Genomic DNA, 11,111 nt, shown 5'->3' on the forward strand with positions numbered 1-11,111 from the left:
GGGCACATTCTGCATGGAGCACTGGGTGTTATGCACAAACAATGAATCATGGAACACTTCATCTAAAACTAATGATGTAATGTATGGGGATTAACATAAGAATAAAAAAAAAAAATACTTCCCTTTCCATGTTAACCCTGTGTGTGGTGACAGTGCTGATTTCAATAGTATTCTGCTGCTGTTTTGGGGTGACTTGATACCTTAAAAATCCTTAATGTGGGATTAATAGAGATCTTTTGTGATAGGCTCTTGTCATTTATTTTTCTTTCATCTTGGTCTTTGCTCCTTTTTAGTTAATTTGTTTGCTGTTGCATGTATATTTTATTTTTAGGAAGTGTTTTGGGGGAGCTTCTGTGTTTATTAATGAAAAATTTTTATATTTTTCTTCCTCCCTTATTTCAGTTTCTTTCTTTTTCATTTTTTGTGGACTTAATTTTTTTAGAGCGGTTATAAGTTTATAGCAAAATTAAGAGGAAGGTACAGAGATTTCTCAAATACCCCTTGCCCCCATGCATGCACTAACACATCATAACTACCTATAGTCCACCATTTACCTTCAGGTTCACTCCTGGTGTTATATATTCTATGAATTTGAAAACAATGTATAATAACATGAATCCATCATTATAATCTTATACAGAGTGTTTTTAGTGCCCAAAAATTCCTCTGTGCTCTGCCTCTTCATCTTCCCCTCTAAACCCCTGGCAACCACTGATCATTTTATTCTCTGCAGAGTTTTACCTTTTCCACAATATCATATTGTTGGAATCATAGTGCATGTAGCATTTCAGATTGGCTTCTTTCACTTAGTAAAACACATTTGTTTCCTTCTCGTCTTTCCATGGCTTCATGGCTTGATAGCATTTTCTTATTTTTTGTTTTTGGTGGTTTTTTTTGCACTGTGTAATCATTCATTGTCTGGAGTACCACAGTTTATTTATCCATTTACCTACTGTGAGACATCTGGTTGCTTCCAGATATAATTCTGGCAATTACAAATAAAGCTGCTATGAGCATCTGTGTGCAAGTTTCTGTTTGTACCTGTTTTTGGCTCCTTTGGATAAACACCAAGGAATGTAATTGCTGGATCACATGGTAAGAACATGTTTAGCTTTGTAATTCCTTCCTCCTTTCTCTGTTATTGCTGGTCATTCATTGCCCTTATATGTAAGCATACATAAGCATGTATACACATAAGATACATACATAAGCATATATTACCAAGTATATTTTTTCCTATTATTCTATCATTTCACTCCACTCACTTCTTGATTGAATGTTTTCTGAGAAGTTGGATTTGATTCTCATCTGTGTTCCTCCATAGGTGAGGTATTTTTTTCTCTAGCTTCTTTCCAAAGTTTTTTGTTTTATTTTATTTTTATTTTTATTCTTGATTTTCTGTAGTTAAAAAATGATATATCAAGGGCCCCTGGGTGGCTCAGTCATTAAACATCTGCCTTTAGCTCAGGTCATGATCCCAGGGTCCTGGGATCGAGCCCCACATCGGGTTCCCTGCTCGGTGGGAAGCCTGCTTGTCCCTCTCCCACTCCCCCTGCTTGTGTTTCCTCTCTTGCAGTGTCTCTCTCTGTCAAATAAATAAATAAAATCTTTTTAAAAATGATATATCAATGTATAATTTTTATGGCATTTATCTTTCTTGGTGTCCTCTGAATGTTGGAGTCTGAAATTAATTTGAGGAAATTTATGGTTATTATTGTTTCAAATGTTTCTTCTGTCCTTTTCCACAATCTTTGGATATTCTGTTTGTTTGTTTTTCAATCTCTGTTCTCTTTGCTTTTCAGTTTTTGAAGTTTCTATTGAGATATCCTGAAGTTCAGAGATTCTCTCTTCTGCCCAATAAAGGCATTCTTCATTTCAATTACAGTGTTTTTGCCCTTCTAGGATTTCTTTTTCGTTCTTTCTTAGGATTTCCATTTCTCTACTTACATTGCTCCTCTCTGCTTCCATGAAGTCTACCTGATCCATTAGAATACTTAGCATATTAATCATAGTTGCTTTAAATTCCCAATCTGATATTTCATTCCAACACCCCTGCCAAGCTTGGTTCTGTTTTGTGCCTTCAAAGTGCTTTATTTTGCCTTTTAGTATGAAATGTAATATTTTTCTGGGTAGCCAGGCATGATGTACTGGGTAAAAGGAACTGCTGTAAATGGACCGTTAGTAATGATGTGGTTAGGTATGGAGTTGGGGGCATGTTCTAAAGCCTCAAGATTGGGACTCATTCTTTTAGCCAGCCTATGTCACCAGACTGAACTTCACAATTGTTCCTTAGTCTTATTCTTCCCCCTTAGGTGGTTCTGGATGGCTAGAGTAAACTGGAATTAGGTATTTCCCTCCACCCCTCATTACTTGCTCTGATAGATACCCCAGCAGGCTAGGCACTGGGTAACTAATTTTTCCTGAGGGCAGGCTTTGACATTATTTGTAAATAGTTCCTTCTCTCTTCTGCTGGAAGCATAAAGATGTTTTCTTCAATATTTACTGTGGGAACCTGGTTGAGTTCCTGAAGGTAAATCTCATAGTATTAGGTCAGGCAGGACTCTGTCTGGATACCCCTGAAATTTTTAACTCCCAGAGTTGATCACACTCCACTTTCAGCAATTTGTCAGTTACAGTTCAGGTGTTCTTCTCTAGGCATTGTTTCCCATGGTGTTTTCTGCTCCTGAGTTTCTGTTCAGGTAAGATTTGACTCCCTGTCTTTGCCTGTTTCTTCAATCTTAGAGGCCACTGTTGGCCCTGAGCTTCCTTCTCTTTAAGGATCCAAGAAGAGTTACTGATTTTTTTTTTTTTTTTTTTTGTGTGTTCAGCTTTTTACTTGTTGATAAGACAGGGTGGTGTCTTCCAGGCTCCTCATCTATGGAGCTGGGAACTGGAAGTCTCCAATTCTCTTTTATTATTTATTGCTTTTGTTCTCTTCCATAGTGGAGGATTTAGTCAGATGTCTAGTAACATATGTTGTCTGTCCATCATTACAAGAGGGTCACTAAAAGGAATTCTTAATGGCATGTTACATCACTTCATCCTAATTCATTTCCAACATCATCATAGAGGTATACTGCACAACCTCTAAAATATGCCCAATCCACCTTGCAACACCCTATTTTACCTTCCTTCTCAGTTTTGTTTCTATCCTTGGTGTTTATAGTCCCCAGCATCATTTTTCTGCTTCTCTCCAACTCAGTAAGCCCTCAGGAGTGTTTTTGAACAGATAAATACATGAATGATTATCATCTTACTACCCCAGAGTTCATTTGCTCATCTATAAAGTGAGAAATTATTCACTAGACCTCTTGCTTCCAATCCAGCTGTTCATCAAGAACATCTAGAGAATTGAAGAAAAATAAAATTTTTGATAAGCCTTCTTTGTCTATCAATGTTAAACTTCTGTATTTAGGTTCTAGGTGTGTGTGTATATGTGCTGTGTGTGTGTGTGTGTGTGTGTGTGTAGAGATATACATAAATTACCATGTCATCCAAATATGCCATAGATTAGTATTCAGGAATCACAATATTGTATGACTTCTGGAGTCATACTGAGCTTTAAATGTCTATGTCTCCTATTCTGCATGGTTATGGCATTTTGTATTTTTCTTATCTCTTGAATAATAATCATTTCAATAAGTCCAAAATGTATCTTTTTCTCTTTATACACAGAACTTGATAATGTGAACAGAGTAGAACTATAATGAATGGAATGAATTTGGATTACTCTAAATCCATGTGTTATATCTTGCAAAAAATGTAGTGTAATTTTACATTTTGTAGTTTACCGTATATACTGATTTGTTGTAATATAAATAAGTTACATTGCCAAGATGAGGAAACTGAGCGTCAGAGTTTAAATACTAACCCAGTATCAGAGATATTATACAAAATTATGTCTCGTGTCTTAAGAGTTCTCATCTAGTATTAAAACACACATATGTATGTGTACGACTATTACATATATATACTTAGTACTTTATTGAGGTATAACTGACATGTAAAATGCTGTACCTATTTAATGTTCACCACTTGAAGAGATTGGGGATAAATATACACCTGTGAAAACATGGCCACTATCAAGGCCATAAACATCCTCACATCTCCAAGTTTCCTTGGCCCTCTTTGTTGCTCTCATTTTATAGTAAAAACATTAGCATAAGATTTACCCTCTTGGCAGATTTTAAGCATATAACACAATGTTGCTAATTATAGGCACCGTGCCGCACTAACTTGAGTAATTGAAACATTGTATCCTTTGACCATGACCTCTCCATTTCCCCCATCCTCCAACCCTTAGAAACCACCATTATACTCCCTGATTCTATGAGTTTTTCTATTTTAAATAACTCATAGAAGTGAGATGGAACACTATTGGTCCTTCTGTATCTGACTTATTCACTTAGCAAACATCTTTCAGGTTCATTCATATTGTTACAAATGGCAGGATTTCCTTCATTATGAAAGTTGAATAATATTCTGTTGTATGTGTATACCACATTTTCTTCATTCATTTTTCCATAAATAGACATTTTAAGATTGTTTCCATATCTTGGGTATTGTGATTAATGTTGCAGTGAACATGGGAGTGTTCCTCTCTGATCCTGATTTCAGTTCCTTCTGATAAGTACCAAGAAGTAATTGCTAGATCATATGGTAGTTTTATTTTTAATTTTTTGAGGATTCTCCATATTGTTTTCCATAATGATTATACCAATTTCCATACCTATCAGCAGTGCACAAGGTTCCCTTTTTCCACATCCTCACTTTCCTTTTCTTTTTCTTATTTTTAGTAATAGCCACCTCAACAGGCCAGAGGTGATATGCAATTGTAGTCTTGATTTGCATTTGATAAAATATCCACACTATCTGAAGCAATCCAAAGATTCAGTGCAATCTTTATCAAAATACCAAAATACCAACAAAAGTAGGAAAAACATTTCTAAAATTCATGAGGTACCAAAAGAGACCTCAAATATGCAAAGAAATTTTGAGCAAGAGGAACAAAGCTGGAGTCATCACCTTTACTGCACATTCCCCTTAGGGTATCTCCTGTGGTTTCAACAACAGTTGAGCTAGTGGATATAAGCAATCTAAATTAATCATATTCATGATGCATCTAACCTTGACTTTGCTGTTGCACAGGTAAAAGAAAATTTCAAGTCGTTTGCAGAATGTTTTCAGAGGTGGGATCTAAAATGTCAAGGTCAAACACGTTATAAAATCCCCAGTACAAAACCCTTTAGGTTGTTGTCTATTGCACAGGTAAATAAATACAATACAATAAAGAAAATAGAAACTAATGAATTTATGTTTGTAGAGTTAAATAAGAGTGTTCCAAATTGAACCTATGCTTTCATTTTCCTGACAGAAGACAGAGCAGTTTAAAGCAAGAACAATCAGGAAAATGTGTCACTGGAGGGCAAGAAAACATTTGACCTATTCTCCTATCTGGGAGCTTATATTTTGCTATAATGAGGAAGACAATCATCTTTTTTTTTTTTTTTTTTTGCTAGCTGTGTGAGGTCAAAGCCACTTCGAATTATTGCTGTTTCATAAACGTTTCTCTAGTCTTAATGTTTAGACATTATCTAAATATTTATAGAGAATCATATTTTATCCTACTGGAGGTGGTACATGAGGAGGTCAGTTACAGAGTGAAGCTATGGGGTAACCAGACATAGTGTAAAATGATGAAAAATGCATGCACGCTGAGTGACAGGTGGGAGTGAATCTGGGCTTTGAGACTTATTAGTTGTGAGAATTGCTCTTAGCCTGAAATAAAGTAATACACACAAAAGTCTGTTCCTGCTACATGTGCTCAATACATGGCTGTTACTTTTCTTCTCTTTTGCAAACATTGTTTCAATGTTGAGCGAAATATATTTGGAATTTTCTGCCCTCTATTACAGTTGTATTTTTAAAGGTGGTTTTACCTTAATTTTAACAGTTGAAGTTGTATTAAATTCTTCAAGAATCATAGTCATTTTCTCTTTATAACTCTGAGTCCTTTCAATATATTCTAATATTGACTTACTTATATCCAGTATGAGTCTTATTTGGACATCTAGTAGAAATTCCTGTTTCAAGAGAAATCTAGCTAAAGTTCTTAACATTATAGTCTTTCTTTATCTTATTTACCCAAGTAAACTTAAGCCCACTGTAATGTAACAAATTGAATCATGGTGAGGTGTGTGTATTTCTGGTATAAGCAGATCCTACAATTCACAAAACTTCTTTAGTCTCTAAAGAATAATCCAGAGGCTTAAATAGTAAGAAAAAAAATAATTAAAATAAGAGTCATTGGATTTAATCCTGAGAGAATAATGTTTTAGAGTGTATTAAAAATCACTAAAACAATATATCACATGTAGCTGAAGAATGAAATATCTGGCTCAGGGTTCTGGAAATGTTTATTTTTCAATGATTATTTAAAATATTAATTTCATGACCCAATATTTGCTAATGCTTTAAAAATAAGTACATATGATTACCAACATTCAATTATATGGCCATCTTTGCTTTGTGTATTTATTGCTTTATACATTTAATTAGTCTGCCTGGCTGTATATTATTATATTATTTTGAATGCTTCATCACTCAAGTATATTACTATTTTGAAAAAGAGTAAACTTTGGAGAGAAAACCTAACATCACACTTGTCTTTAAATCATGAATCTGGATTATGAACACATATTTTCAGATTCTAAATCCTGTGTTGTCTTGAACAAGGTATATCATTGAACTGATGTCAAGAATTGTATTCGGGCTGATATTCTTTCAAGTTTGTATTTCATTTCTTTTGATTGTAGCTTTTACCACAAATACATAAACTCTTTTACCCCTTGTCTAAATAAACACTTGTCTCAACCTCTGTTCAGTTAATACTCAGGTCACACTGTTCCCTATGGCTTCTTAAAATAAGAATAAAAAATATATGAAGTTTTCCCAATCAAGTTATTAAGATATTTTAATTAAATTATACATTTAAAGGAATCTTATAATTTTAGAGCCACTCAAAAAAATTCAGTTAATTAGAGCATATAGCTTGTGGGTTCTAATTTGTTTTATCTACATTTTTATTTTTAATACATAAGATTCTATCTAAAATCTGCATTCTTGATGTTTTATATGAGCATTTTTTATTTTATTTGCCTTTAATCTTTCCAGTAATTCTATGAAAATGTTTTCTGCTGATACTGACAATTTTTTGAGCATTCCTGATTTTGTCTTTTCCAGAAGGTTGTTGGGATGTGCCTCCTCTGCTTCCATCACTATTTCTAATCCAAATGGCTCTCTCTTACTGATGGGATCCATGTCAATGTATTGAAATAAGGACTTAACTTACATTATGGATTTAAATAGAGTACACATTTTTATTTGCAGCAGGTCATATGCTCTCAAGACTGATTTAAATTTCATCTGAATGGGTATGGTAAAAAAACTAAAAGGAAGGAAGGAAACTAAAGGGTGACTTCAATAAAACTTGTCTTTTAGGAAACAAACCATGAGAAACTCTTAACTATAGGAAACAAACTGAAGGTTGCTGGAAGGGAGGTAGGTGGGGGATGGGGTAACTGGGTGATGGGCATTAAGGAGAGAATGTGATGTGATGAGCACTGGATGTTATACACAACTGATGAATTATTGAACTCTACATCTGAAACTAATGATGTACTGTATGTTGGCTAATTGAATTTAAATTAAAAAAAACCCTTATCCTCTAACTTGTGAATATAATTTGTTAATAATTGAAACTCTGGATTCTGGTATAGATTTGACTCCTAATATTTTAACAATGGGATTATCCAGGAAAGATTTCTGCTATTCCTTTTTTATTTTTTCTTACTTTTTTGCTCTTGAATATTTTATGTCTTGGTGCAAGCATTGTTTATTTTTGGTGTTACATTTTAATTACTGTTTTTTACAGCTTACTTGTAACTCTCAGATAATAAATATGTAGTTGTTATTTCACTTGGTAATAAATAATGCCTAGACAAGAATAATACTTAAAAAAGATATTATATAGATTTTCAGAATAATTCATTCCTTTTTCACCCCAGTTTTTGAAGGAGTTAAAAATCATATAGAATTTAGATATCCAGAAGTAATAAATATGACCACCTATCTAGTCAAAACAGGACAATGTGATGTTAAGTATTTGAGAAATAAATTTGAATGAAGTATAAGTGGTCATATAATTGCTTAATTCAATCATGTCCCTTTATCCTGAAATAAATATTAGTTTTGTCAGATACACTCAAGGTTTTACAGAGTTAGATCATTTTTAGAGATTAGCTCACAAAATGTTACCACTCAGGAGGCTGGTACTCTGTAGAACCAACCTAATTTAACACGTTCTATATTTAACATAATTTTAAAGATTCAATCTTATTAACATATTTTGCCTTTCAATATTTGCCCCAATAATGTCAAGTAAATATTAACATTCCCATTCTACAGGTGAATAGATTATAGCAGATTATTTTACACATCTACCAAAAGGTCTAGAATGCTGAGATTTTTTTCCAGTGTCTGTACATTGATACACTTTTTCATGTGTATAGATGTCGAAGGAAATTATTTTTTAGCCAATCACTTGGCATTTTACTGTGGCTTAATATGAAAACAGCTAATAAAATGCAGTGGCAAATTAACCAGTTGACCTGTTAGTTTTAGCAATGAAAGGAATTCAGTCAGTGAGGGAACACCTGTATTTTCCCCTTGATTTTGCAGTAAGGAGCATGAACACTTGAATATCTTGTCATTGTCTGCTGATCTGCAACTGGGAAATTCTACATTGCCAAAAAATACATATGAGGACATACCACATGTTCCCTTGAGTTAAAATACTGAGTCACAATATTATTTATTCTTTTTCTAGTGAATAGATTATTTTATGAATATCTTCAAGTTTGTTCCCTGAAGTGTCAACATGAAAAATATCACTGAAGTTACCACATTTGTACCGAAGGGCTTCACAGACAAACCTGAACTACAGATCGCCTTATTCTTCCTGTTTCTAACAATCTACCTCTTTACTCTGATGGGAAATTTAGGATTGGTTGTATTGGTCTTTAGGGATTCCCGGCTCCACAACCCCACGTACTATTTTCTGAGCGTGTTATCATTCCTGGATGCCTGCTATTCTTCAGTTGTCACTCCAAAAATGTTAGTCACTTTCCTAGCAGAGGATAAAGGCATTTCCTATCTTGGATGTGCAGCCCAGATGCTTCTCTTGGTTACTTTTGGGACCACAGAAATCTTTCTCTTGGCTGCCATGGCTTATGATCGCTACGTAGCAATCTACAACCCTCTCCTCTATTCCGTGAGCATGTCACCCAGAGTCTATGTGCCACTCATCGTTGCTTCCTATGTTGGTGGCATTTTGCATGCTTCTGTACACACAGTGGCCACGTTCGGCTTATCCTTCTGTGCATCCAGTGAAATTAGGCATGTCTTTTGTGACATCCCTCCACTACTTGCCATTTCTTGTTCTGACACCCACACAAACCAGCAGCTGCTCTTCTACTTCATGGGAGCTGTTGAGATAGTCACTATCCTGATAGTCCTGATCTCCTATGGCTTCATTGTGTTGGCCATTCTGAACATACATTCTGCTGAGGGGAGGTGGAAAGTCTTTTCTACGTGTGGCTTTCACCTAACTGGAGTGTCAATTTTTCATGGAACAGTCCTCTTCATGTATGTGAGACCAAGTTCCAGCTATGCTCTGGACCATGACATGATAGTGTCGATATTTTACATGATTGTGATTCCCATGCTGAATCCCATCATCTATAGTTTGAGGAACAAAGATGTAAAAGAGGCAATGCAGAAAGTGTTTAGGAAAAATTGATTTACCCATAAACTATATTTTCATAGTAAAAATTAAATTTAAGAAATGAGAGTGATGTTCTGCACTTCAATATCAAAAAGATATGATGAAAATGTTTGTTTTAGCTTATTAATGTATTTTTGTTCTCCCTGGATATTTTATTTTATTTTTATTATTTTTTCTCCCTGGATATTTTAAAATAAAGATCATAGTCAATCCTCTACTCACACTGTTTTCATATGCAGAAAATGTGTATCATCCATTTGCTTTTTGATATGTTCCTGCTTAGATATGTATACACACACATATAAACACACATATGTTTGTAGAAACTATACTAATGGGATACAAAACAAATACAAACATAGGCATATATGTATGCAATCTTTACTTTAGAATGTTGTATATTATTTTCTTTCATCTCCGTATTACTTGAATGTATAGGCCACAATATTTGCAATTATAAATAACATAATTATATCTGACTAGTTTGATCAACTATCACCTAATTGATAGCACAGCCCTATCTCACATAATCCCAATCCAGTTTCCATGGAGTCATTGGTTCAGACTCTAGTTCAAAGCACTCTGCTCCATCTTTAGATCCACACATTGGCAGCAATCTAATCCCAGACTGTGGTTCAAGGACCACAGATAATATGTTCAAATCCCTGGAGTTACTAACATGCTGCTTGTGATGGTGCATTTCTCCCCTTTTTCTTATTTTGTCCAGAACATGGGCATAAAACCGGCCTTAAGTTCTTACAGAAATCAAAGTCTAAGCATTAGAATGTATCAAGATCATACTTACATAAAAGAATGACAATAAGAAGCACAATTCAGAAAGTGAGGTGTAATTGGCTGGCACATTTGGCTTTTCCCGTAATTAAACCCAGCTTATCCCTATAGGATCCTTGAAAGCCTGGCCCCAGCTCAGCTTTAAGCTCTGTTTTTCTTTTACCTTCACCCCCTGAAGCCCTTGCAGATGCCACCACTCTTCAGTGCCCAGGACCAAGAACCAAGGTACAGAAAAGAGCTCCTTCTATTGCATGTTTTGCCCTCCTTCCAGCAGACATCATTGTCATTGCAAAATGTCTCCTTTAAGGATAATTTTAGGTTGTGATATTCTCCCTTCTTTCATTTTTATATATTTTTAGTTATTATCTTGTGAAAACTATTTCTTCAAGGAGTGTCTGTATTCTTTAATTCCAATGAGACAGTCTCCTTAGAATTAGAGTCCAGCCTAAAGATATTTCTCTAAAGTGGGATTATT

General features: G+C 34.6%; 1 protein-coding gene across 1 annotated transcript; it reads left to right on the plus strand.

Annotated features, from left to right (window-relative positions):
- Positions 1-8,938: 8,938 nt before the first annotated feature.
- On the plus strand, positions 8,939-9,859 carry LOC102748011 (olfactory receptor 5T9-like). The gene has a single exon (XM_031017724.1). It carries the CDS (start codon positions 8,939-8,941, stop codon positions 9,857-9,859), a length of 921 nt encoding a protein of 306 aa, XP_030873584.1.
- The last annotated feature ends 1,252 nt before the right edge of the window (positions 9,860-11,111 follow it).

Source organism: Leptonychotes weddellii, unplaced genomic scaffold, assembly GCF_054177405.1.
Source record: "Leptonychotes weddellii isolate Sample4059 unplaced genomic scaffold, ASM5417740v2 HiC_scaffold_910, whole genome shotgun sequence".
Taxonomy (NCBI): Eukaryota; Metazoa; Chordata; class Mammalia; order Carnivora; family Phocidae; genus Leptonychotes; species Leptonychotes weddellii.

Coding starts and splice junctions, on each gene's coding strand:
- LOC102748011 (XM_031017724.1), top strand. CDS start 8,939: ATGAAAAATATCACTGAAGTTACCACATTTGTACCGAAGGGCTTCACA.